This window comes from Notechis scutatus, chromosome 1, assembly GCF_049901735.1.
Source record: "Notechis scutatus isolate UNSWTSFEM ecotype Mainland chromosome 1, rNotScu1.2, whole genome shotgun sequence".
Taxonomy (NCBI): domain Eukaryota; kingdom Metazoa; phylum Chordata; class Lepidosauria; order Squamata; family Elapidae; genus Notechis; species Notechis scutatus.
In genome coordinates, this window is record NC_142009.1 from 1,300,795 (window position 1) to 1,328,494 (window position 27,700).

Here is a 27,700-nt window from a genome sequence, read left to right on the forward strand (position 1 = left end):
AGCCAAAGCCCCGGGGAAGGGGGGCCGCCCGCCCAACTTCACCCTCCGTGGACGGCCCGGGGGTGGGGATGATGGGAGCTGTAGTCCCCCAGCCGCGGCGGGGGCGCTCGGGGGGGCGGCGACCCTCGACCCTTCCCCACCGGCGGCCGCGAGGGCGCTCTGCGCGCGCTCAGGAGCCCTCGGCCTCCGCTCCATCGGCGGCTCGGCGCTCCTCCGGCCGGCCTGGCTTCCCGCTCGCTGGATGGGCGCTCGGCTGGCGCTGCCTCGGCGGCTCCACGTGGGCGCGGCAGCAGCAGCCATGGCGGCGGCGGCGGCGGCGGCGGAGCAGGAGGCGGGCGGCGGGGGCGGCGGCCCCCGGCCCTGGCGGCAGGTGAGCGGGCGGGGGCTCCGCGGCCGGAAGGGGAGCAGGGGCGCCCAGGGTGGCTGGGCCGGGGGCGGGCTGGGGGGCCTCCGCCTCTCTTCCCCGGGTGGTCGGAGGTTTTGGGGCGGTGGTCGCGGGCGAGGCCGCGGGGGCTCCCTTTGGCAGAGAGAGACGCCACGGGCTTTATCCCCCGCCCCCAAAAAGGAAGCCCAAGTATAACAGGGTTGGAAGGGACCTTGGAGGTCGTCTAGTCCAGCCTCCTGCTCGAGTAGGAAGACCCTATTCAAGGGCGTCCAATCCGGGAACTTTGAGGCCCCTGGACTTCAACTCCCAGGATTCCACAGTTAACAGATAACAGATAATCAGGGTTGGAAGGGACCTTGGAGGTCATCTAGTCCACCACCACCACCACCCCGCCCAAGCGGGAAACTCTACACCATTTCTGACAGATGGCCGTCCAATCTCTTCTTGAAATCCTCCAGGGATGAAGCTCCCACAACTTCTGAATAACAGAATAACAGATTAACAGAGGTTGGAAGGGACCTTGGAGGTCATCTAGTCCAACCCCCCCCACCCAAGCGGGAGACCCTACCCCATTTTTGACCGATGGCCGTCCAATCTCTTCTTGAAAGCCTCCAGTGATGAAGCTCCCAGAATTTCTGAAGGCAACTTCTGTTCCATTGGTCACCCAGATTCCTAGCCTGTATTCTTCCTCCTCTTCTTATTCAGACATCCAGGCCCCAAACCAGCCTTGTTTGTAAACCACCCTGAGTCACTGAGAGGAGGGGGGAGCGCATACATCCTAATTAATTCCTGCAAGAGCATCAGAACCCTATGGGTGGCTTCCCTATGGGTGGTTTCGGTTGTGTTTCACCGTGATTCATGGCCTGGGTTGTTTGTTGGGTGCCCTCAGTCCTCCTGCTCCTCGGCCGAGATCTCTCTGACAGGGTTGGGCCTGCTGGCAGGAGCAGCTAAGCCCCCCACCCCATGAAGGCGGCACCCCTTATTCTTATGATTAAATTCTAAATAATTAGGATGGACAATTCCCCACCCACCTTCCGCCTGCCATCACCTGATGGAATCCAGTTTCTCTACACAGGGAGTCCTCGACTTACGACCACAACTGAGTTCAACATTTCCATTGCAAAGCCAGACAGCGGTGAAGTGACTTTTGCCCCGTGTGACAGCCATTCTTGCCACAGTTGCTATGTGAATCCCTGCAGTTGTTCAATGAGTAACGTGGTTGTTAAGTGAATCTGGCTTCCCCGTTGACTTTGCTTGTCAGAAGGCCGCAAAAGGGGATTGCATTTACCCCAGGACACTGCAGCCGTCATAAATGTGAGTCAGTTGCCATTCCTCTGAAGTTTGATGGTGTGACCAGGGGGTCGTAAGGGTGAATAATGGCCATAAGAAGTCACTTTTTTCAGTGCCGTTGTAACTTTGAACTGTTGTGAGACCTGTACAAGCAGCCCTTGACTTACGACTGATCGCTTAGCGACTGAAGTTACAGTGGACTCCAGAGTTTGGGGACTTCAGGTCAGGTGACCACATTCTGGGCCCTTTGCAGCTGTGGCCGGTTGCAGACCCCAGTCCACCCCCTTCTTTTGCTGGTTTCAGTGGCTTCACTTAATGGCAGGGAAGGTTGGTTAACAACCAGAGGGCTTTGCTAATAACTCCTGCAAAAATGTCGTAACATTTGATTGGCTGCTCGATGCTTAATGACCAGCACATAATTCCTGACTCAAATTGCAGGTAATCCTCGACTTACAACAGTTCATTTAGTGGCCGTTCAAAGTGACACCGGCACTGAAAAAAGTGGCTTGTGACCCTATTTTCATACTTACAGCCTTCGTAGCATCCCCCACGGTCACGTGACCCAAATTCGGGCACTTGGCAACTGATTCAGGTGCTTGACTCCTACTTCCGATGGCCGCAGGGTCCCAGGGCCATGCGATCCCCTTTTGGGACCTTCTGACAAGCAAAGTCAGAGGCTTTCGGGCAGCGGTTTTCCTTTCCTTGGCTAATTCCCGCCCTTCGCCCCCTCTCGTTCCCAAAGGGAATGGCGGTTCCCACGGCTGGGCCAGGTGGGTGAATGGGCCCCGCCCTGCCCCCTGCAGCTTTGCCCGGGCAGCTTGCTCGGAGTTTGGGTTCGCCATTCTCTCCCTGTCGGTCGTCCGCCAGTCTCTGCTTGCCCTGTTCCTCTGGAGCCTGCTGCCTCTGGAGCATTTTGCCACACAGCAACACCCCCCCCCCCAATTTCTTCTCTCCCTCCCTCCCTCACCCCGGAGACCCTTCTGTCCCAACTGGCATCCTCCCTCAGGCTGCTGCGTTGCTGACTCACAGAACGCCGACGCACCCGTTCCAAGGAGGAAGGGGCTGGGGGCTCCGCTTGGAAGACCCAGGCCCACTGGCCCTCCTGGCACCGTAGGTGGCGGTGCCAACATCCCTCTTGAAAGGGGTTTCAGCTCCTGCTGGCTGTGGCCACCTGCCTTTCCCTCCCCTCAGACCCCTCCCCCCCGATCCTCCCTGCTGCCCTCTGGATGGAGGGGAAAGGCAGCCCTGGGAGGGCGAGGGCATCGTCCTTTGTGGGGGGAGACCCTCTGCTGCCTTCCGCTTCGGCCCTGGGCACCATCCGCTTCCTCTGCCGCAGGGAGGAGCCCAGCCCGAAGGCCCCTTCCAGGCCGCGCCATTCCCCGCGTTGCCAGAGCGATTGGCATCCCTCAGCTGGGAGCCACCTGGATGGGAGCGGCCCCCCCAAGGACCCCTCGTTTCGGCCCTGAGCCACAAGAGACCGAGGCTCTCCCGATTCTGCTCTGGCCTGGCGTCTCACCCGTCACACGCACGTCATAGGCTCCCCATCACTGGGCTAGGAGGCCTGCAGTGGCCGTAGCCCTTGGGACTTAGAGACCGCTTGACGGTGCTTCGCGGCCTCTCTGAGCACTTCACGCAGCCAGCCTCTTGCCCCCAACCATCGGGGTCCTCATCTTACCCGCCTCAGAAGGACAGAAGAGCTGAGCCAACCTGGAGCCGGTCAGGATCGAACTCCAGGCCATGGGCAGAGTTGGGCTGAGATAGGAAGCCCCCCCTCCCCCTCCCGTAATCCGGCCTTGTGTTTGTGGGGAGCACAGAGGCCTTGGCAGAGGCAGCTGCCTCAGGGAGCCTTGGGGCCCTCCAGCCGGATGGCTTTATCGGTTATCGGCAGCCGGAGGCAGCCGGGAAAGGCGGGCCTGGCCCTCCTCGTGGCCTGCGGGGCTTCCAGAGGCATCTCGTTCATTGGCCTGAGCAGCGTGGCTGCTCTTGGGGCTGAGCGTCGAAACCTGATGGCCAGGGGGGCCTCCGGCCATCTGCCCGGCTTCTCTCCGTGCCAAGGAATGGCGGCACTCTGAATGAAGGGAGGGAGGGAGGGAGGGAGGGAGGCGGTGGGTGGGCTCGGGTTCCCCCTCCCGTGGCCCCTGGCCTCACTTCCGCCCCCTGCAGCCAGGCGAGCCCCCGCCGAGTGGCCCACCACGTCCCCCAGGAGATCCTCTCTGATCCGGAGCTGCAGGACGCTGTGGGACGCCTCCCTCGCAACTACAACTTTGAGGTCTACAAAACGGTGTGGAGGGTCCGTCAGGCCCAGGCCAGGAGGGGTGAGTGCCTTGGGGTGGGGGAGGGCATCTGGGAGACCCCCAGGCCCGCTTTCCTTTGCCCAGGAGGGGGTGGGCGCTGAGGGCCACCGTATCCCTCCGTGGACGGCTGCTTTTGTGGGGGGGGGAAGTGGCCGCCCCCCCCAGGGGTGGGGATAAGCTCCGGCTGCTGCCCCACGTGCCAAGGAGAGCCCTTGCCCAGGCAGCCTCCGCCACGTATGATGCCAGGGGGCTTCTTGAGGTGGGCAGCAGGAGGGGCCTGCGGGAGATGGCAACCCCAGGCGGGCTCCCTGCCTCTGTGTGCCCATCTGGGGGTGACTGGCAGGGCAGCAGCTTTGCCCTCTTCCTGACCTCTCCGCCGTCCAGAAAGGACCAGAGGCCGGAGTGGTCAGCTGGATTCGGGGCTGTGCCAGGGATCTGGGCACGCCTGGCAGAGCTTCTGTGGCCTGCCTGCTGAATCTTGCCTGGGGCAGAGCCGGACGTCATCCTGTCGCCCAGCTTCGCTCCCCTGGGGCCAGCTCACCCTGCAGATCTCTCCAGAACTAGCCCCCCCCCCTTTGGCCTCTGTCCCTGAGCTGCAGCCTCTCCTGCCCCACACCTGACGCTCTCGGTGGGACTGCGGCACCCAGAATCCCCGGCCAGGGAGGGTCCCCCTTCATTCGCCATGTCGGAGGAGTGCAGCTTCTGCCAACTTCCAGAGGCCCCTCTTGGCAGAAGTGGGAAAGGGGGCTTGGCGGCAGGCTTGAGTCCCGGGTGGGTGGGGTGGGGTGGAGCCCTGCTGGGGGAAAGGAGCCCCAACTCCTGGGGAGCAGCTGCTCCGAGACCCCGATGAGCCTCCTCCTCTGCCCCCTTCCTTGCAGTCGCCCTGCAGATGCCGGAGGGGCTCCTGATGTTTGCTTGCACCCTTGCTGACATCGTTGAGAGGTGAGATGGGGGGATCATAGATGGGCTTTTTGGGGGCTCCTCCTCCCCAGCCTCCTGGCTTATGGGTTGCAATGCAGCCCTTCAGCTCTGCCTGCTCACGGGCTGACCGGGGTGTCTGGAGGGGGGCTGCCTCTGGAGCCAGCTGCCCAGCAAGGGGCCTCTTTCATGCCCCGACTTCAAAGGGGGCTGATGATCCGGATCCTTTTATCAGAAGTGAAGCAGCAGCGGCAGCAGCCCAGGGCTCCTCAGCCCCCACCCCCCACTCCCAGCGGAGCCTCGGCCCTTCTGCTCCCCCCCACTCTCCCTTCCTGGCCTTTGCTTTCTCAGGGGCTCATGGGGCGCCGGCCTTTCTCTCTTGGGGGCCAAAAGGCCTGGGGAGGAGGAGGTTTCTTTTTCTCAACCTGGAATTGGCTGGGTTGCTGGGGAGCAAACCGCTGTCCCCTCCTCCGGCTGGGATGCTGCCCTTCCCTTCCCTTGGACACCTGCGGACTTCCACTCCCAGAACTGCCCTGCCAGCCAGGCTTGGGGGCCACCGAGGACCCCACCGCCCTCCTTCCCGTCCCCCTCCCAGTGTGCCTTCTCCCAGCCGCCGCTCCAGGGCTGCCAAGGGGGTCATGGGGAGGGGGGAGGCTGAGCCGGGGGACGGGGGTGCACCCTGCCTCTTCCCCCTGCAGGTTCACTGGGGCCGGCCGTGGTGATGGGCGACGTGACCTACGGGGCCTGCTGCGTGGACGACTTCACCGCACGCGCCCTGGGGGCGGACTTCCTCGTCCACTACGGCCACAGCTGCCTGAGTACGTAGGTGGGGCTTGGTGGCTTCTCGAGGGGAGGGGAGGGGAGGGGAGGGGAGAAGCAGCCGCCCTTGCCCACAGCCTGCCTGGCCGTGGGCAAAGGGCGGTGGGCTCCCTCCAGGGCCCCCTCCCCTTCTGGGCTCTCTGGCTGGCCCGTCGGGGGGAGAGGGAAAGGTTTCCAGTACCCAGGGGGCAGAGTGGGCCTTTGGGGGCAGGGAGGGGCCGGATCCCAGCGGAGGGAGCCAGGAAGGCTCCGGGCCCCAGAATCGCCCCCTGCCCTTTGCCCCCTGCCCCTGGGAGGGCTTCTGCCCGGCCCTGGCGATGGGAAGGGGGCCGAGGGCTGGATCCTCCCAGAGCCTTCGCATGTCTGGCGCTTGGCTGGCTGGCTGGCTGCGGAGGGGAGGGGGGGGGGGCAGGGGCAGCCGCCTGCAGGCTCCCTAGGCGGAGCAGTACTCCAGATTCGGTTGCCATGGAAACTGCTGCTGTCCCAGATGCTGCTAACTTTGAAGTCCACCCAGGATGGAATTGGCTCAAAATCACAGGGAATTGGGGGAGGGGGGGCTGTCAGTGTTGAAGGGGGCTGGGCTGTGTGAGCAGTTCCTCCTGGGTTACCATCCCCCTTCGCTGAGTGGGGGGTTGGGAGAAGACATGCTGAATTGGGGAGGGGTCAAGGGGCAGCCCCACCAGGTGTGCTCTGGCGGCCTCTTTCCTGACACCCCTTTGCACCATCGTGCCCTATGCGTGTGTGTGTGTGTGTGTGTGTGTGTATGCATGCTGCCGCTTCATCCTCCAGCTCGCTGACTCTGTGTGTGTGTGTGTGTGTGTGTCAGGTGGAGCGCCCTCTTTAAGCCCCGCATTACTGCCGAAGAGCCTCCCCCCCACCAGTGATAGGCCAGGGAGCCTCCGCTCACCACGCCACGCGTGACGTCCACCTCTGGGCAGAGGCTCCGGTGCACCAGCACTGCAGGGACGTTGCGGGGAGGGGTCCCTCTGCTTCCGTCGAGCCCATTTGCGAACTTCCCCCCCCCCTCCAAGACGGTTGGGGAGGGGATGAACGGGGCCCATGCTCCACTTCTGGTGGTGGTTGCAGGCGGGGTGCCCGGCCCTCCGCTCCCCCTTGGGGTCAGGCTGGCACCGGGAGCCAGGAGTCCGAGGGGGGCTGACCTTCATACTCAGGGATGCAGAAAGCTGAACCCCCAGGGTCTCCCCCAGCCTCTCCACCCAGCTGGATGTCCCGGAGACCCTCTGTTGCCCCCCGGTCTCTGGGTGAGCCCCCCAGGGTCCCAGCCCATGAAAAGCAGGCGGGAGGGAGGGGGCGTCTTGCAGGGTGGCCCCTCCAGACCCCTCCTGTCTGTCTGTCGGGGGGGACGGACACATGGTTCCCCCTGCCTCTCAGCTCCCCCAACCTGGAGGGCAGAAGCCCTTTTAGGACATACAGAGTTAGGATCACAGCTGGGACCAGAACTGTCATTAAGTGAGGCGGTAGTTAAGTGAGTCGCACCCTTCTTTAAATTCATTTGAGTCTCAGAGTCCTGCCTTGCGAGGGAGCCGCCTGTCTCAGCCTGGGACTCCGGTCGTTAATGAGTCACATGGTCGTTAAGCAAACCCGGCTTCCCCAACAGGCGATTTTGATCAGGGGGCCAGGTAAATGCTGCAGTGGTCCTAGCTGTGAGGACTGGCCACAAGTCCCTTTTCTCGGGGCCGCTGTAACTTGGCATTGTTTTTAAGCTGAGGGTCACAAGTCAAGGAGCCCCTGGAGCTGACAGTTTCCTTCTTGGCTGGGGTCCAAGCCCAAGTTCAGACATTCTTACCACAGTTCATTTAGTGACCGTTTGAAGTCACGATGGCACTGGAAAAGACATATGACCGTGTTTCATACTTGTGACCACTTAATGACCGTGGCAAGAAAGGATGTGAATTGGGGCAAAATTCACTGAACCAACGTCAGCAACAGACATTTTGGGCTCAATGGTGGCCACAAGCCGAGGACTTCCTGGGGGTGCATTGGTGGAAGGAGCCCGGGGGGGACTTTGCCCTGGATGCTGAGCCCATGACGGGGCTTCCGTTGACGGGGGACCCCCAGCTCTCCTGCCCCACTTTCACCCAGCCCAGCGGGGGAGAGGGGGTGCAGAGTCACTTAAGCTGCCTGGCTCATTCATTCACGTGGGGGGCAGCCATTTCGGTTTGGAGGAAGGAGGGTGGGGATTACCTGGACTCGGCCACCGAAAGGCAAGGGGGCGGCTGGTTTCTTCCTTCCACCTTTTGAGCTGCCTCCTTCAGCCTAAGAATTAAACTGCCCCCGATTTCCATTTCCTCCTCCGTCTTTGGACTCTGAAGGCCCCAGAGAGTGAGGGCGAGAGGGGGGGTCGGTAGGGAGGGGTTCCCGCCTGCCTCCTCTGGAGCCCCCAGGGCTTGAACCCTGGGTGGGGGGGGCACAGCCTTCGCTCCGGTGCAGGGAAGAACCGCCAGGATGATCAGGGGACTCGGAGGCTCAGCCGTAGGAAGGAGGGCTGGGAATGCGTCCAGCTGGGTGAAAAGCAGGGTGACCTGATGGCAGGGCTCCCTACTCCGGAGGCTGCCCCACAGCAGGAGGGGGGGCCCCTATTCCCCAAAGCCCCGGAGGGCAGGGCAGGAAACAGCAAAGGAAACTCTTGGCCCAGGAGAGGCGCAACCTGGAGCCCAGGAGGAACGTCCTGACAGTCAACCGGTGGAATATTTTGCCTCCAGGAGTTGTGGAGGCTCCAACACTGCAGGCTGAGGTCCCCTGCTTGACCAGGGGGTGGACTAGAAGATCTCCCAAGGCCCTTTCCGACCCTTGTATGCAAATAGACTGACGTACAAGGGTTTGTTTAGTGACCCTTCAAAGTTCCAACAGCACTGAAAAAAGTGACATGTTTTTCACACTTATGACGGTCGCAGCATCCCAGGGGGTCACGTGATCTCCTTTTGCAACTGTCTGACAAGCAAAGGCAACGGGGAAGCCAGATCCACTTAACGACCGTGTTACTAAGCAACTGCCGTGATTCACTTAGCAACAGTTATTGCAAGAAAGTTTGTAAAAGGCGGGAATGCTCAGTGAACAAGTGTCTCACTTAGCAACAGAAATTTGCTAAGGCTCCATGGTGGTCATAGGTTGAGGACGATCTAATGCGCCGCTAGAATAGAATAGAAGGAGGAATGGAGGATCGGATGAAGTGTTTGGACACACACTGATCGGCTGGCATGAAGCGGAAACGCCGCTGCCTGCCGCTCTTGGCGGGGCCTCCGTCTCCAGCGCCCCCTCAAGGCCTCCCCTGTCCCTGCAGTTCCCATCGACTCCACGCGGGGCCTGAAGATGCTCTACGTGTTTGTGGACATCAAGATCGACACGGCCCACCTCATCCAGACCCTCCGCTTCAACTTCCCGGCCGGGGCTAAGCTGGCGCTGGTTAGCACCGTCCAGTTCGTGTCTGCGCTGCAGGTGGGTGGAACTGAGCCCACCAGTCTGAGGGGGTGGGGGGCCGTTTGTATGGCTGTGGGTCTGCCTTTGCCTCCCACTGGGAGCCCAGGAAGGTCAGGAGGTCCTCTAGACCCATTTTCGCTCCCTGGACAGGGGAAGCCTCCCATCGGGGGAGCGTTCCGTTCATGAGTGGCCCCCTTGGTATGTCTCTGTGTGTGTGTGTGTGCGTGCGTGCGCCTAACGTGACTGAGCAGGGAGGGGGCAGCGCTGGCTTGTGTTACCTGGTGCTTTTCTGGCAACGTCCACTGTCCCCTAACTGGGCTCATGGGCCCCTGTGAAGGCCAGGGGAGGCCCCCCCCACCCTCCCTCCCTCCAACAGAGGGTGAGGCGGTGCCAGCCCCACCCCAGGCCTTCTGGGTGCTCGGGGGCCAACGGGGAGCCTTTCAGAGGCTGGCAAGAGCCCCCCCACCCCCGAAGGCCTGTCGCTGCCTGGGGTTCAGGAATGAGCAAGGGGGGGCCCTCCGGGGCCAGATCCAGGGGAGTCTGCCAGAGAAGCCCTCCCCTTGGCAGGGTGCTGGGTGAGAAACAGGAGGCCTGGGTCCACTTCACAGCCTCCTCCTCCTCCTCCTTCCGCAGGCTGCCTCCCGGGAACTCCAGCCCGACTACCACATCTGGACCCCCCAGTGCAAGCCCCTCTCCCCAGGGGAGCTGCTGGGCTGCACGTCCCCCCGGCTGGCCCAGGAGACGGACGCCATCGTGTGAGTAGCCGCTGGTGGTTTTGCTGACAGGCTGGCATCCAAGGGAGGGACGGACACACACACACACACACACACACACACACACACACCGGGGGCCCTCGGGACTGGAGAGCTAGCAGGTCTTTCCTTAATAAGAAGGCCCAGACATAAGGTGCCTCCGTTTGGAAAACGTTCCCTTTCTCCAGCTTTCCCCACATTTGCATCAATAAGCAAAGGATCGTTAAACGTTCTCATTAAATTGAGTGGGTAATGACATTGAAGGGCTTCTCCCGGGGCACTTTCTTCCAATTTGTCTCTTTTGATCCTCTGTGTTTGAATAAAGGATGGCGCCGAAAAATTGGGGAGACTGCACCAACGCGAAGGATAATTGTACTCCGGATCGCTTATTAGCACGAATTAAAGGCACTGAATGTATATCTCATAAATTTTACCTACCTTCCAACTTAGAGTGTAGATCGCAGGGGGTCCCCCACCTTGGCAACTTTACGACCTGTGGACTTCAACTCCCAGAATTCCTCAGCCAGCTGGTGGGAGACCCCTGGATTAGAAGCCTCCCCTGGCTTGGGTGTAAAATTTGGCTAGAAAACCGTCCGAAGGCTCAGCTGTAAATTATTAATTTGTAGGGCTGGGATTTCTGGTCCTTATGAACAATAGCTGGGAGTGTTCGGTGCTGTCCTTCTCATCTTCCATCTGGGGCTAGAGGGGCCGAGGGGCCATGGGCCTGTCCAGCCATTACCTTCCTTTCCCCGTGCCAGAATCCCAGGGTCAAGAGCCCAGCCCTGACGGCGGAAAAAAGGGCAACTATAGCAAGATTTCTGATAAGACAGATAAACATTTGCCTTCCTCTTCATGCAGTTGGTTGGCATTGGTGGGCTTCCTTTCTCCCTGACATCTTTTCTTCCTTTTTCCCTCCTTCATCTCCTCCTTTCTCCCCCTTCCCTCCTCCTTTTCTCCCCTTTCCTTCCTTCCTTCCTTCCTTCCTTCCTTCCTTCCTTCCTTCCTTCCTTCCTTCCTTCCTTCCTTCCTTCCTTCCTTCCTTTCTCCCTGACATCCTTCTTTTCTTCCTTCTTCCCTCCTTCATCTCCTTCTTTCTCCCCCTTCCCTCCTCCTTTTCTCTCCTTCCTTCCTTCCTTCCTTCCTTCCTTCCTTCCTTCCTTCCTTCCTTCCTTCCTTCCTTCCTTCCTTCCTTCCTTCCTTCCTTCCTTCCTTCCTTCCTTTCCGTTGTTCTCCTTCCTCCCTCCTTCAGTCCCTCTCGGCCCAACCCACCTCACAGGGTTATTGTTCTCTGGACAATAGGAGGTGGAGGAAGGAACTTTATATCTGTTCACCATCTTGAGTTATTTATAAAAATAAGAAACACGAGATAAAATAATCGAATACAGTTGTAAATAAAATAAACTGGAACCAGCCGCATTGAATGCCCTTTTGGAGAGAGGCGGGATGGCTGCAGCGGAGCTGCTGGGCACTCAGTCCAGGTCAGAGCAGATGATCAGCCCCCCCCAGCCGAAGCAAATGCAACTGAGCCACAGGCAGCCTAGTCTTCTGCTGACACCCCCCACCCCCAGTTCTGTCTCCAGGGGCTCTTTTAGAAGCCCCCTTAATTCCCACTGCTCACTTCCTCACGCAGAGCAGCCAGCCGAGCCCTTCCTGGCTCCCCAGCACCCCAGGTGGCTGCCCGGCTGCCCTTTCCCTTCCTTAGATGGCCTGGAGGGGGTTTCTTGGGTGGGTGGGTGGGGCAGCTGTCCTCTCCACCTGGCAGGTCGGCAGCCATCGGTCCCACCAGGCAATCTCCCTTTGCACGGGTTTCCTGCGGTTTATTTTTTTTATGTTTTTTTTTTAATTTATTGCCCACCCATCTTACTGCGGGGTAACCCTAGGCAGTTTACAAATGATAAAACTATACAAAACACACACATATATATACGTATACATATACAGGTGAAACTCGAAAAATTAGAATATCGTGCAAAAATTCATTTATTTCAGTAATGCAACTTAAAAGGTAAAACTAATATATGAGATAAACTCATTACATGCAAAGCAAGATAGTTCAAGCCGTGATTTGTCATAATTGGGATGATTATGGCTTACAGCTCATGAAAACCCCAAATCCACGATCTCAGGAAATTAGAATATTACATCCAATCAATAAAATTGTACATAGAACAATATCGGACCTCTGAAAAGTATAAGCATACATATGTACTCAGTACTTGGTTTGGGCCCCTTTTGCAGCAATTACTGCCTGAATGCAGCATGGCATGGAAGCTGTCAGCCTGTGGCACTGCTGAGGTGTTATGGAAGACCAGGATGCTTCGATAGCGGCCTTCAGCTCTTCTGCATTGTTCGGTCTCATGTCTCGCATCTTCCTCTTGGCAATGCCCCATAGATCCTCTATGGGGTTCAGGTCAGGCGCATTTTCTGGCCAATCAAGCACAGTAATCCCATGGTCATTGAACCAGGTTTTCGTGCTTTTGGCAGTGTGGGCAGGTGCCAAGTCCTGCTAAAAAATGAAGTCAGCATCCCCTTAAAGCTCGTCTGCGGAAGGAAGTATGAAGTGCTCCAAAATCTCTTGGTAGACGTTGACCCTGGACTTAATGAAGCACAGTGGACCAACACCAGCAGATGACATGGCTCCCCAAATCAACACAGACTGTGGAAAGTTCACACTGGACTTCAAGCATCTTGCAGTGTGTGCCTCTCCATTCCTCCTCCAGACTCTGGGTCCTTGGTTTCCAAATGAGATGCAAAAGTTGCTCTCATCAGAAAAGAGGACTTTGGACCACTGAGCAACAGGCCAGGTCTGTTTTCCTTTAGCCCAGGTAAGACTCTTCTGACGTTGTTTGTTGTCCAGGAGCGGCTTGACAAGTGGAATACGACATTGGAAGCCCATGTCCAGGATCCGTCTGTGTGTGGTGGCTCTTGATGCAGTGACTCTAGCCTCAGTCCACTCCTTGTGAAAGTCCCCAACACTTTTGAATGGCCTTTTCCTGACAATCCTCTCCAGGCTGCGGTCATCCCTGCTGCTTGTGCACCTTTTTCTTCCACACTTTTCCCTTCCACATAACTTTCAATTAATGTGCTTTGAGACAGCACTTTGGGAACATCCAACTTCTTTTGCAATTAGCTTTTGAAGCTTTCCCTCCTTATGGAGGGTGTCAATGATGGTTTTCTGCACAACTGCCAGGTCAGTAGTCTTTCCCATGATTGTGATTCCTACTGAACCAGACTGAGAGACCGTTTAAAGGCCAAGGAACCCTTTGCAGGTGTTATGGCTTAATTAGCTGATTAGAGTGGGACACTTTGAGCCTAGAATATCCAACCTTTTCACAATATTCTAATTTTCTGAGATTGTGGATTTGGGATTTTCATGAGCTGTAAGCCATAATCATCTCGGCTTGAACTATCTTGCTTTGCATGTAATGAGTCTATCTCATATGTTAGGGTCACCTTTTAAGTTGCATTACTGAAATAAATGAACTTTTGCACGATATTCTAATTATCGGAGTTTCACCTGTACATATTATATACATATATATATATAGTAAGAATAAAATACTATTCTCACAACTATTCTCATCTTTGCTTCAGACGTTGGGTGTTTGATGTAGAGCAGGAGGGTCCAATGATGGCCACTTTAGGGCCTGTGGACTCCCAGAATTTTGAACCCCAGAAGCTGTGCTGGCTGGGGAATTCTGGGAATCGAAGTCCACAGGTCTTAAAGGGGCCAACATTGGACACCCGTGATGTAGAAAGAAAAAATACATGTTTCTTTCTTTCTGTGTCTGTTGAAATTAGCCTCTTCAGCATCCGGCTGTCTGTCAGCTGCCCTAGAAATAACTGGATAAATAGCTGCTGTATCTTATTTTCCAGTTTATGATCGCTTTTTTATTATTAAAGCAGTGCGTTTGCTCATTGCAGTTCCCCATTAACGAGGCAAAGGGAGGCCCCGTATCTTCATTCACCTTCCTGAGTTTACCTACCTCCGCCCACCCCCCACAAAGCGGGGGGGGGGGTTTCTGAGTGAATTAGAGATCTCTGAAAGCAAACAAAAGCTTTGCCAGATCCCCATTTCGAAAAGGGACCTCGCATCTTAAGCGGGAGTTGAGCAGGGCCCGGTGTAGATGGCTGGCTGGGCCTGGGTGGTCTCGGCAAGGCCAAGCAGGGTCAGGTGCAGAGCGTTTCCTTGGGAGGGGGCACCTGGCATGCAGCCAGAGGGCAGGTTTGAGGAGGGGGCTTCACTGGCTGGATGTGAGCACCACAGAGCCTTGATTTGGGAGAAAACCCGGATGCCCCAGGAGGCTTCAGGATTGGGGGTGCAAACAGGCCATTTAAAAAAAAGCTTCCCCCCCCCGACTGGCCATGCCCGACTCTAGGGGGCGCCGCTGATCCCCCTTTCTTAGCAGAGGGAGCCAGGGTGGTTCGAAGGGGGCTCCCTGGTCAGGTGGCCGGCGAGATGGGAGCCAAGGTGCATGGAAGGCTTAACCTGTTAATAAGGAGAAACTTTCTGATGGTGAGAACAATCAACCCGTGGAAGAGAAGGATGTGGGAGCTTCATCCCTGGAGGCTTCCCAGAAGAGACTGGGATGCCCTCGGTCAGAAACGGTGTAGGGTCTCTCGCTTGGGCGGGGGTGGGTGGGGTTGGACTAGATGTCCTACAAGGTCCCTTCCCACTCGATCTGTTATTAAGGCCGTTGCCTTCCCACCAAAGAGGTGCCTATTTATCTACAGGTGGTCCTCAACCTGCGACCCCAATTGAGCCCAAAACTTCTGTTGCTAAGCAAGACAGTTCTTATGTGGGTTTTGCCCCATTTTATGACCTTTCTTGCCGCAGTGGCGAAGGGGATTACAGCAGTTCAACGGCTTCCCCACTGGCTTGGCTGGTCAGAAGGTCGCCAAAGGGGATCGCATCTCCCTGGGTCACCGCAGCCGTCGTAAATACGAGTCAGTTGCCAAGCGCCTGGATTTTGATCCTGTGACCAGGGGGGTGCGGCCACGGCCGTCAGCCTGAAAAACCGAAGTCCCTTTGGATGGTCGCTAAAGGGGTTGTCGCTGTGCCTCCTGCTACTTGCATGTGCTTTTCAACGGCTGGGTTGGCAAACGGTTCATGACACCCCCACCCCCTCCCTGCCCTTTGCCAGTCTTCCCAGGGATTCCTTCGCCTCCCCCCTCCCCATATTTTGCTGACCCTCCCTCCTTTCCATTGCAGCTACCTGGGAGACGGGCGTTTCCACCTGGAGTCCATCATGATCGCCAACCCTGATGTCCCTGCCTACAGGTACCTGGTGGCCGGGGGAGGAGGGGGCCTGGGCTGCCCCCTGGCGCCCCCAACCCCACCCCCCAGGCAGAGGGGAAGGTGGGGGCGGGGGCTAAGGGAGTCTGAGGCCAGCCGGGGTGGGGTGGGGTGGGGGAAGGCCGGGGACTTCAGTGGGGAGCCAAGTCTGACCCAGCCGGGTCTCTCCCCAAAGCAGGCGGCTGCTTCCCCCAGGAGCCCAGAGCCCTCCTGCCCCTGCTTGTTCCTTGAGGACTGGTGGCCGTGACAGATGCACTGCCTTGGGCTCTGGAGGGTCCATTTAGCCCGCAGTTGTTGCTCTTCTGGGCAGAGAATTCAGGGAGTGAGTTGTCCTCCTTCCTGAGGCCTTCCCCTCCCTCCCTGGCAAATGTCTCCCCCCCTCCCCCACAGTGCCCAGGGGCTTCCCCTGTTGAACCCCCCCAAAGCCCACTTGTGCCATGTTTATTATTTGTCCAATCGGTGCAGCTGCCCCAAAGCAACTCTGGATCTGCGCCAGGAGTGGTGGCCTTTTCAGGCCGGGAGGGCCTTCCAGCACCCTGGGTGCGGCTAGTCTAGTGCAAAGGAGGGCCGGGGGTGGCAGGGTGGCAGTCTTGGAGCACTTGAGGGGGTCAGGCAGGAGAAGAAGCAGCGGATGGAAAGAAGGAGAGAAGCAACCTGCAACTGACAGAGGAACGGCTTCCCTCCAGAGGTTGTGGCTGCTTCATCCCGGGAGGCTTTGGAGAAGAGACTGGACAGCCATTGGTCTGGAATGGTTGGGGGTCTCTTCTTTGTCCGAGGCCTTTTCCTCCGGTCGTTCCTGGCCACTTAGCCCGGAGGCAGAATCAGACCGAGAGGCCTCCCCCCTCCGTTGGGCCCACCGTTTCCCAAACCGGATGCCCCGCGCAGAGCGGCAGGAGAGCCCGCCTCCTGTTGGGGAAGGTCCTGCTGGCTCTGCCTATGGGTCCCGTGCCAGTTGGAGAGAGGACAAGGCGGGGCGCTTGGTGGCCTTCGCTCGGGGCTAGTGGGCAGACTCTGGAAGCGCCCCTGCCAAGATCCGCAGGGCTGGGAGACGAGCTTCCCGTTCCTGCCCTGCGTCTCAGCATTATTTTGGCCAAGACCCAGGAGGCTGTTTTTGCAGGGGGCCCATTAAAGCCCCCCCCCCACCGTGCCTGAAATGGGGCTGGCAGGGGCACCGCGGGCTGCTCCTTTGCTGTTTCCAGGGTGACCCTGCCGGCCCTGGGCCTTTCACACCCCTGGCCCAAGCGCCTGGAAGTGGCGGGGGCCGAGAGTGGGGGGGGGCCACGCCCTGAGCCCCTCCGGTTCTGTCGTTCTCGCGTCCTAAGACCGAAGCCTGCCCGCCCCACTTTAAAAGCCAGGGAGGGGGGGAGTGACCCAGTTAGGGCCGGATGGGAGCAGGTGACGATGCCTTTGTACAGAGGGACATTCCTAGCCAGAGGCGCTCGACGGCTCCGGCTTTCTCAGCATCTTTTTTCGTGACTTGGGCGGGAAAAAAAAATGGGAGAACTGCTTATCAGGCTTGGGGCTGACGCAAAACAGAGAGCGAGAGAGAGAGAGAGCTATTGTATTATTTTTGAAATAGTTAATTACACGCTGAATATGGGTTATCGGTCTAATGTAACTGCAAAGAATATATAGGCAGTTTTAAACTGCATGAGCGCAAAAATAGTTTCTGTCCAGCAGAAGTTGGCAGAGGCTCTAGTTTGGGCTTTTGTCCCGGTGGTCCAAATGCCACCGTCCAGCTGTTACGATTTTTTTTTAATAAAAATTTTATTCGGGTTTTCACGAAACATGATACAAGTAAAATTTCTTTTTTTGAGAATAGCTTGGTCCCGGGTTTTCACTTCTCCATACAGACACAAATTCAATTTCATATTCATCTTTGTGTTCTATTTCATATCTTATTACTATTTTAACATTTTCTCAATAATTTTTCCCTTCCCTTAGTTTTCTCAGTCTTACTTTTAATTATCTCATTCCTTTCTAAATTCAATTTATATATATCTTTATAGTCATTATATTTATACTTTTGTCTGTCCTGTTTCAATTTTATATTTTCTTTTCTCGTTAAACAAAATTTTTCCCTGTAGTTACTAATTGGAGTATGACACCTTTGTATCTTTTAATTTTTATCCATTCAACTCTTATTTAAACTTCAATTTATGCCTTTACAATTATAACATTTCAATATAACACATAACTTCCAGTCGAATTCTGCTTGGTACATTCTTAAAATATGCACTAAGTTCTTAAAGAGAAAATATATATATAACAATAATAAATAAAATACTTATTCTATTGCAATTCAGCTCTATCATTAATGTTAGTTATAATCTTTGACATCTTTAACATTTCTTTTCAATAGGGTATCATACTTCTAGGAACACTTATTTCCATAATTTTTTATGTTTCTTTCATATTCCTCTTCACTTAAATTTTTATAACACATTTATAATAATTAAAATATTCCCCTCCTTTCCTAATTTCATTCTCTCATTCTCTTTATTTCATTTATTTATTAAACATTCCATTACATTACAATGAGTATTTTATCTATCATTTTAATCACACTTGTTTCATATCTTCAAAGTTCATTTCTATTTCTAATATAACAATACTATCTTATGTACCCTTGCAGAATCCCCCTTTCAATTAAGTTTTCACCCATTATCTCTGTGTTTTCTAAATAGGCTTATACCCTTAATCCTTGTACATTTTCCCTGTTACTCTATGTCCTGTTTCTGTCCTTAATTTCTTTTCCTTTCCCTCTTCCCCTTCTTCTTCTCCCTTCCCTTTTTGACCCCTTCTCTCTCTAATTCTGATTCTCTCTTCTGTCATCCTCTCTTCTGTTTCTTCCTAATGTTGTAATTACTTTTCAAACTATTCTTTTTTGGGATTATTTTTTTCAAATCTTAAATTTTTCACTCCCTTTCCCCCCTTTCCTTTCTTTTCCCCACATAGAAATACTTGGTCATTGAAGATGGCTTCTTCTTTGTCCCGCTCTTCTTGTTCTACAGGCATTTCTTCTTGTTTCTCATTGTTCAGAAGTTTCTAAAAATTGAAATACGAAGCCAAAAGAACCTCTTCCTTCTTGTGCATCTTCTTTCTGTTTTTTTAAGTTGCATTCTCAATTCTTCCAAGAGTGATACCATTTTAAAAACTTTTAAACAACCACCCGATTAATTTTAGTTCTTTAGATCCGATAGCCCAAAATCAAAAAAATCACCAAGTAATCCAAATAATCCAAAGCTGTTTCTTCTTGCTTCTTTTTTCCACTTTCTCTTCCTGGGGTTCTCTTATCTTGTTACAAAGTTTCAGTTAAAATATATCTTTTAGGAATCTTGTTAAAGTTTCACAGTTAATTCCTTTCACTTCCAGGTGATCTCCTTCATTTTTCCAGATCCCACCCTTTTGTTTTTTTCCTTATTTTAAAAGTTTTTGAGAATCCAGAAATCTTTATTATCCCTTTGACATTTTATTTTCAGCTTAAATACCTGTTAATGTCAAAGTGGGTTTCTGCCGGTTTCTTGCTTAAATCTCTTAGTTGTCAATATAGGGAAGAAAAGAAAAAAACCCAAATCCTTTCCCTTCCCTCTCTCATTCGCCGCTTCAAGGTCTTCTTTGGGAACAATGTTGTTCTTTATAATTCAAATTCCAGGGTACCTTATATTGTTGCTTTTTCAGTTCGACCCGGTCAGCCATAACTTTCTCTTCTTATCTTCCTCCTGCACATTCTTTTCCGGGCAAGTTCTTCTTTGAGGTGGCCATTTCTGACCACCGCTGCAACCGCCTTCAGGAAAGGGAGTAATGGCCAGCTGAGGAGGAAAGATGAGGCTCTCCTCGACCCTGCTGGCAGTCTCCCCCCTCTTCACCACCTCTACGGGGTGGCTTAGCCCCGAAACCAGCCGGCTCGGGGCACTCCAGCGGTGAGCACAGATTGAAACCGCACGATCGCAGATTTTGGTTTGTCGCTGAAGAAGCTCAAACCGGAAGCCCAGCTCTTATGATTATAGGCCAGGGGTGGGCAAACTTTTTGGCTCAGGGGCCGCATTGACTTTTAAAATTTGACAGACGGGCCGGGTCAGCACAAGATTTTTTGGGAATCGCCCCCTCCCCCCTCTTCTCCTCCTTCCCCTCCCTCGGAGGCCCCTGAGTCAGGAGTTGCTACCGCCGGCGCGGCTCCGCGTGGCTCCAGTCCCGCATTGCCTCAGGAAGGGAAAGGCAAAAAGGAAGAGCTGCGGCGGTGCTTTGCAACGGCAGCAGCGGCACTGGAGGCTCAGGCTCAGCGGCTCCTGGTTTTGCCTTTTCCTTCCCAAGGCAACGCGGGACTGGAGCGCGCGAGCTGCGCTGGCGGTAGCAACTCCTGACAGCCCCAGCCGGACACCTGAGCGGAGCCGGGCGGAACTGCCTGTTGCTGCTGCCGGAGCACCGCTGGGTCGCCTCCTCCAAGCAGCCCGCCCGCCTGCCGGGCTTCCCCTCGCCGCCGCGGCTCTGGGCCAGGAGCGGCGCCCGCGAGGAAAAAGGAAGCCGCAAGTGGCTGGGAAGTTGCTCAGGTGCTGGGAGCAGGCTTTTAAAGTGCCGCCCGAGCAGGACCGCCGAGCCGGGAAACGGGGCACCAAGGCAGGGCAAGGCTCCACCAGCAGCGGCCTAGCTTTAGGTGGCTCCAAGCAGCCCGCTCCAAGCAGCCCGCCCGCCCGCCGGGCGGAACCCTTCCCGCTCCTCGGCCGGAAGACGCTCCCGCCTGCAAACTTTGCCTTTGCAAAGTTTAAGCCTGAAGCCCCGGAAAAAAAGGGGGATCGGGCGGGGACTCACCTTCGGAGAGGTCGCACTCGAAGGTGATTTCGAACTCCCAGCCGAGGCCTTTGCAAAGTTCTTCTTTTCTTTCCTACCCCAAGAGCGCTCCGCACTGTTTTGCAGCTTTGGGGGCCACGTGGCGCAGGGCAATACGCCACGCCCAGCGATTTTTTTTCAGGGGTGGGCTGGATTGGACAGACCAACGGGCCGGATGTGGCCCGCGGGCTGTAGTTTGCCCACCCCTGTTATAGGCACTCCATTCCTCATTCCCAGCTTTTGCAGCTCGTGGCCGTCCATGGCTCCCCAGCAGGGATGTCCAACGTGGGCCACCTGAAGACCTGTGGACCAACTCCCAGAATTCCCCAGCCATGTCTGGGTGTTGAAGTCCACAGGTCTTCGGCTGGCCAACGTTGGAGACCCCTGCTCTAAAGCTAAGCAGGGCCTGGCTGTGTTACTCCTAGGATGGGGGAGGCCTGGGAACTCAGAAAACGCCCAGGACGTGCCTTCAAGGAAGGTGCCACAGAGAGTTTGAGCGACCTGGGCATGGAGTTGTGGATTGCCCTGGTTGGGCCAGGGTGCCCTGTGTCCAGCTTGGGCACCGCCATCAAAGACGGGTTCAGTTAGGAGCCAGTTCAGTGAAGGGTGGTGGGGATGAACCACTGAGGCGGCTTGGAGGGCCTCCTTCAGACCCCTGGATCTGATGGAATAGAATTGAATCACAGAGTGGGAGGGGAGCTTGGAGGTCCTCTAGCCAACCCTCTGCTCAGGCAGGACACCCTGGACCCTTTCAGACAAGTGGCCTCTCGCTCTTCTGTAAAAACCTCCAGTGTTGGAGCATTCACAGCTTCTGGAGGGAAGTTCTTCCACTATGAATAGTTCTCGCCGTCAGGAAGACTCCTTAGTTCCAGGCTGGTTCTCTCCTTCATGAGTTTCCATCCGTTGCTTCTTGTCCTTCCCGCAGGTAGCCGTAGCCATATAGCCCTTAGCCTTCTAGGCTTCTATTCCCAGTGCTTCACAGCCCCCTCTAAGCGGTTTACAGAGTCAGCCTCTGGCCCCCAACCATCTGGGTCCTCATTTGACCCACCTCGGAAGGAGGGAAGGCTGAGTCAACCTGGAGCCTGGTGGGATTCGAACTAGCAAATTGCAGGCAGCCGGCAGGCAGCAGAAGCAGCCTGCAGTACTGCACTCTACCCATTGTGCCTCCATGGCTCACAATGATGCTTTGGAGAACGGTTTGACTCCCCTCTTCTTTGGGGCAGCCCCTGAGATATCGGAATGCTGCTCTCATGTGGCCCCTAGTCCTCCTTTTCATTCAATTGTGAATGTGGATGCAGGAAGTGGAACGTACCAGAAGGCGGGTTCCTCCGCCGAAGCCCCTTTGGCCCCAGGGCCAGTGCCTGGAGGGGTCCCTCTGCTTCAGGCGGCTTCCAGCCAGGGTCGGCTGCCCAGCAGTGGCCGAGGCCCACAGGTGGATTCCTGGCCTGAGGGAAGGGTTGGCCGTGATGACCTTAAGGGTGACCTTCGGCCCAGGGAGCTGCGGGGGTCCCTCCGTTTATGGCCACAATTGAACCCAAAATGTCTGTTCAGTGAATTTTGCCCCACTTTATGACCTTCCTTGCTGCAGTTGTTAAACGAATCACTGCAGTTACTAAGACGTCATTAAGCGAATCTGGTTTCCCTGGCTCATCAGAAGGTGGCCCAAGGGGATCGGGTCACCCTGCCTGCCGAGGGGCGTCCGCAGGGCCACTCAGGGCCCCCTCCTGGTGCTCCTCCCCCCCTAGGTACGACCCCTACAGCAAGGCCTTCTCCCAGGAGTTCTACGCCCACCAGCGCATGCAGGAGTCGCGCAAGGCAGCCATCCGCCAAGCGGCCGGTGCCCGCAAGTGGGGCCTCATCCTGGGCACCCTGGGCCGGCAGGGCTCTCCGGCCATCCTGCAGGTGGGTTCTTCCTCTGGCCACACCTGGCAGCCCAGGAGGCCCTCGCCTTGGCCGCTGCCTGTGCCCTGCGCGCGGGGGGCACCCGAATCGGGCTCCTGCCCTGGAAGACCCCTGAGAGGCTGCCAGCGCAGTTTGGGCTTTGGGGAGGCCCTGGGAGCTCCGTGCAGGAAGCGCAGCTGCGGATGAGCCGGGGGGGTCCCCGCCCCTCCTGCTCTCCCACCTCCTGCTTGGGGAATGCTGACCAAGGATCTGGCAAGTGGAGCCAGCGTGAGCCCCCTCCCCTTTTTGGCAGCAGCACCTGGAGTCGAGCCTGCAGGCGGCAGGGCGTCCCTACACCCGGCTCCTCCTCTCCGAGATCTTCCCCAGCAAACTCCAGCTGTTTCCAGATGTCGGCGTGAGTCCTGGAAGGCCCTTCCCCAGCATGCTGGTCCGTGGACCCCGTTGCCTTCTGGCTGCCCGGGGGTGGGCGTGGGGTGGGGTGTTAGGGAGGGGCTGGAGTGAGATGGCCTTGGTTCCCTGGGTCCTTCCCACTTCCCTTCTGCCCTGGGGGGAGGGGGACTGGACCCGGTGAAAGAACGAGCTGTGCATCCCTCCCCTTTTCTTCCTCCACCCAGCTGGGTGCAGGTGGCGTGTCCCCGCCTCTCCATCGACTGGGGGCGGCCTTTGAGAAGCCGCTGCTGACGCCCTATGAGGTAAAGGGGGGCTGGAGGGGGAGTCGGAAAGGGACCCCTCCCACCCAAGGGCTGGGCGCTGGTGGCCAGGTGATCTTTATGTGGGGGAGGGGGACAGACAACCAGCCTCTTATGGCCCCCAGGGGGGAGGCCGAGGACAGGGCCCTGGCTGCTCCAACCTGCCCTCTTATTCCCACCCCCCACCCCCCACCCCCAGGCTGCGGTGGCTCTGCAGCAGATCCAATGGCAGGAGATCTACCCCATGGACTTCTACGCCGGTCTGTCTCTGGGTCCGTGGACCGTGAACCACCCCAGCCACCGGCCCCAGAAGGGGGGCAGGACCAAAGAGGTAAGCCCCCGGTCTGGCACCCCTTTGGAGAATGGGCGTGGCCCACCTGGGCACACAGACACACCCTGGAGTTCAAAGGGTCAATGAGGAAGAGGACCATCTCATCCCTGCAAAGGAGAAGTGCCCGCGTCTTGTGGCAGGCTGTTCCATGGGCTAACATCTTGTCAGCCGGAAGCACCTCTTGACCTCTGGGTCAGGAACGCCCCCAATATCTTCTGCAGACTGAACATAGCTAGATCCTGTAACTCTTGGTTCCCAGATCCTCTGCGCTCTTAGTAGCCCTTCTCTCCGTCTGCTCCAGTGTATCACTGTCTGTTCTGAATTGGGGAGCCCAGAACTGCCCCCCCCAAAAAAGAAGATCTGGTTCAGGGGACACTGGCCTCCTATGGACATGGTCCCCTTTATGCCCCCCAGGGATAGCATTGGCCTGGTTAACAGGCTGAAGATGACCTTGGGGCCAGTAAGGGCACCCACCTCCCGCTCCAAAGGGGAGGGGCTTCCGCCATCCAAAACGTTAAGGGAGGGGGGGGGATTTAACTTCCACTGCACTTTTCATTCCATAATTGAATGACAATAACATGCCAACTTTCCTTTGCCCAATTCTTTTTGGGTACATGGAAAAAAGAAATGAAAAACAATAATAATGCAGTTATTTGGAAGCCAGAGCTGCTGGCTTCTAAACTTTTAAAATAACAGTCAAGAGAGGTAATTTTTTAAATTATGTATGAGACATTGCCGTCTGAACCAGGTGTTATATCTTGGACATGTCTCCCTTTATTTCATGTTGTACAGAGGGAAAATATTTCAGAAAATAATTGATCAGTCCAGGCAGTCCCCTCACAAGGTGGGCTGAGCTGTAGGTACCCCAATTGCATGAATGACCTAATGGCAACTAGGTGGGCAGCTCCTCCAATGGGCCCTGGCTCCCCCAGCGGGAGACTGAGGGCCAACCCCCGTGTCCTGCTAACCTCACAACAGATTGTCCCAAGGGTGTTTTTTCCCCCTTTTCTTAGAAGACATTTCGCTTCTCATCCAAGAAGCTTCTTCAGCTCTGATTGGGTGGTGGGGAAGGATTTATACCCCTTGCAGACAGCTGGTCATTTGCATCCTTTTTAGAGGCCACCTGGAGGTTTACCTGTGTCCTCAGGGTCACCCTGAGTGGTGCAAATGGGCGTGGAGCCTTCTTGGAGCTGCTGGGAGGAGGGTCTGTCGTGTTCTCAGTCCTCCAGGCCCTGGTGGTCCCAAAGGTGCTTTTTCCGGAGGCAACTGGGCTTCCTGCTTTTTCTTTGAAGGTGTTTCGCTTCTCATCCCAGAAGGTTCTGTTGAAGGGATGGTGTTGTATCCTGTAGATGAGGTTGTATCCCTCCCTCCCCCTCTTGAGGTGTTCAGTTTGGACCCAGGTGGCCTCTTTGAGCCCCTCTTTCAAACCAGCGGTCCGCTCGGTCCAGAAGGTGGACTTTGCTGTCTTCAAAAGAGCGGCCTTGGTCTCCTCAATGCAGGTGGAAGGGCTGAGTCCTCACTACTGAGGTGCCTCACCGGCTCACTGAAGCCGTATGTCTCAACTATCTGTCTCAACCATCCCCCCACCCCATTCCTGTAGCAGCTCTAAGTTGTGTGGACTTCAATTCCTAGCATTCCTCAGCTGCCATCTGGCCCAAGGAATCCTGGGAGTTGAAGTTCACACATCTTAAAAGTTGCTGGAATTGAGAAACACTGTTGTAGAGGCCCAGCCCTCGTGGCCTAGCCTGTAATCCCCGTGGAGCTGCTCAGTCCAACAGCCGCGCTCGCTGCCAGCCCACATCCTGCCTGCATCAACCTCTTGGCACAGCCCTGCTCCCTCCATCACTGGCCGGGCCCGTGTGGCCCTTTTTTGACTCCAGAGAGCCCAGGTACCCGGCCTCTGCAGTGGGCACCTGCAGTGGTGAACCTTGGACGGGCTCTCTCTATGCGCCCTGCTTGGTGCCCTTCTGGGGCAATGCCAGGACCGGAGCTTCAAGAGGAGAGAAGCCGCTTCTGCCACTCGGTTGTCCCAGATGTGTGCATCACAATATGGAGGCTCACCGGGCCGTATTTTCTATGGGTTGTAACCTTTGGGCCAGTAGCACTTCCTGTATTCCACTGGCTACTTCTGGCTGCTGCAGGCCATGGCATTTGCTGAAGCTGTTCCAGAATTTAGCCCAGGGACACCCAGCCGTGGCAACTTGAAGACTTGTGGACTCCAACTCCTAGAATTCCCCAGCCAGCAGGGGAGTTTGGGGGGAAAATTATTGATTGGTTTCTGAATGGTCCACTGAAATATATGTTACACGCAAAAGCACGTGAGGTGGTGCCCCTTAAACAGCGTATCACACTCAGTTTGGGATGATGTTGCTGATGACGATTGTGTTGTTTTGACAGCGTGTGGGAAATTATCTAGCTTTGCCCAGAAGAAATGTGGGGGCTAAGGAGAAATAAGGCAAATATTTTTAATTGAATAAAATAACGTTCATAGGATTTATGGTGAAGAAAGTGTTCCATTTATCTATGTGACCATGTTATCTATAAAAGAAATAATAGAAGCAGAGAGCGAAAGTAAAAGAAGGAAGGAAGGAAAGAAAGAAAAGAAAAAGAAGAAAGAAAAGGAAGAAAGCAGGGTTGGCTGGGGAATTGTGGGAAGTGAAGTCCACAGGTCTTAAAATTGCCAAGGTGGACATACCTCCCCTCTCATTTCGCCATTAGGGAGCTGGGGCAAGATTGGCAGATGCTGCCAGTCTATTTCAGCTCAGGGCACCGTCCAGTGGGGTGTTGTTGGGCCCTGAGCTTTGCCTGCCAGGGGACTGTAGCCATGGGGTGGGAGTGGGCTACAGCAAGGTGGGGGGAGATTGCTCAGGTTCTTGCAACCCCTTGCTGACCCTGCAGCCTCCCTGTAGGGCTGCTTGGACAGGCCTGCCTAGCGTGCATCTCCCTGGGTGATGCTGGGTACTTTTAGCGCCTCTTCTAGGAGACTGAGGCGCGTTTTGTGAAAGTTTGTTCAGATGGTGTCTAAGAAGAGCTTCAGCAATATGCCGGTCTGTCTGCTCACGGCATTGACTGGCAGCTGTTTTCCCCACTGAGGCTGGGTGGGAGGGGAAATGCAACTGGGGCATCTGCCTGGCACTCTTGGTGAATTGCCTCACTTGCCAGCTGTCTGGGCAGGTGAGCCTTGAGTTTATACCACACAAAATTTTTCTCCCGATTCAGAATCCGCCTGGGTTATTCTGCCCCAAATCGGGGGCTCTTCCTTTGCTCAGGGCAGTTTACCTGTGCCCCTCCTCCCTGCCCAGGGATCTTACTCAAGGCGGCCTTCGAGAGGGGGCTCCTTGCCTGGAGCCTGGGCTGGCTTGCCCAGCAGAGAAGGCGTTGCCTTCATCCGGCCCTGGGTTGTGGCCACAGCTCTTCTGCCGAGAACGGAAGGCAAGAACGAAGAGAGAGATCGCAGCCACCCTCTGGGGCTGTTGGTTTAGCCAGTGGGGCGGGGGCAGGGGGCTTTCCCTAGTGTTGTGCCCCCAGGCCCCTTGGCACTGGTGACCTGGAGTGGACGGGCAGTGGATCTTACTGGCTGGCCCCTGGCTTCTTTGCCTGAGCACCTCTGGCCTGATACGCAGAGGGGCTGCCAAACCTCTGGCCCAGATTGATCAGTCACAAAAGCTCTTGGAAGGCCCCCTCGGGTGATGACGGGGTGTGGTGCCAGTGTTAATCCACCCTTGTCTTGTGCTTTCCTGCTTTCCAGGTGAACCTGGCCAGGTCCATGCTCCCACCTGGGAAAGAAGCCCCGAAGAGCTGCTCCTGCCAGCAGGAGACGGAGGAGGCGGCCCTGTCGGGAACTCCAACTGGTCCCAGGCAGTGTGTGGAGGAGCCGCAACAGCAATAGGGGCCAACTTTGGGGCACAGACACTTTGGGGTGATTTCCCCCCTCCCACCCCACCCTCCGGCGGGAAGAAGCACCGTTCCCGAACTCCGGAGAGGAGGGCGCTGCGTTCCAGTGCCAGCTCTTTGGGAGGCCTGGTTTTGCCTTCAGGCCTTCCTGTAACCACTGACTGTTGGGGTTCAGCAGCTGGAGAATCAGAAGTGCCTTTGCTGGAGTAATTATTGAAAAAAACTGGGGCTTTGCCAGAGACACTGAAACGGAATATTTCGGCTAATAGCACTATTGACTAAGCACAGGCACCTGAAGCTGTGAGGCGAGGAAGGCCTGCCAGCATTAAGCAGATATGTCTTGGAGGTGGGGGAGAGAGTAGGGCCCCACAATCAGATGGTGTCTGGGAGTGCAAGAAATCCTCATATCTGTGATGCCAGTTGGGAGACATCCTTGGTCAAAACATTCCTGCCTTCTGCTCTGCGGTTTTATGGCTCGGAGTGGTTAGAAGGCAGCATTGCAGGCCAACTCTGCCCACAGCCAGGAGTTCGATCCAGATAGGCTCAAGGTGGATTCAGCCTTCCATCCTTCCAAGGTCAGTAAAATGAGGACCCAGATAATGCTGACATTGTAAGCTGCTCAGAGTGGGCTGTAAAGCACTGTGGCACCTAAGCCAAAATGTGTCATAGCTATTCTTGACGTGCCTGAATAAGACTTGTCGTCATTGCTATCAAATCAAAACTGAGGTGATGCATTGTTAGGGATTTAAGGTAACTTGGGAATGATAACCTGGGAATTTCTCAGTTTCTCAGAATTTCTCTGGCCACAGCAGGGAACGAACTCTGAGCCAGTAGCAGATGCTGTTTGCCAAGGCTGCTTTCTGGA

At 55.9% G+C, this 27,700-nt stretch overlaps 1 protein-coding gene across 1 annotated transcript; it reads left to right on the top strand.

The window, feature by feature from the left end:
- Positions 1-53: 53 nt before the first annotated feature.
- Positions 54-27,571, top strand: DPH1 (diphthamide biosynthesis 1). Its single transcript, XM_087955391.1, is given in 13 exon segments — positions 54-370; positions 3,839-3,990; positions 4,848-4,911; positions 5,586-5,597; positions 5,599-5,705; positions 9,008-9,162; positions 9,778-9,899; positions 15,109-15,177; positions 21,765-21,921; positions 22,214-22,348; positions 22,536-22,613; positions 22,810-22,941; positions 26,690-27,571. Coding segments are annotated over 13 exon segments (1,626 nt in total). The 5' UTR covers positions 54-68; the 3' UTR covers positions 26,831-27,571.
- The last annotated feature ends 129 nt before the right edge of the window (positions 27,572-27,700 follow it).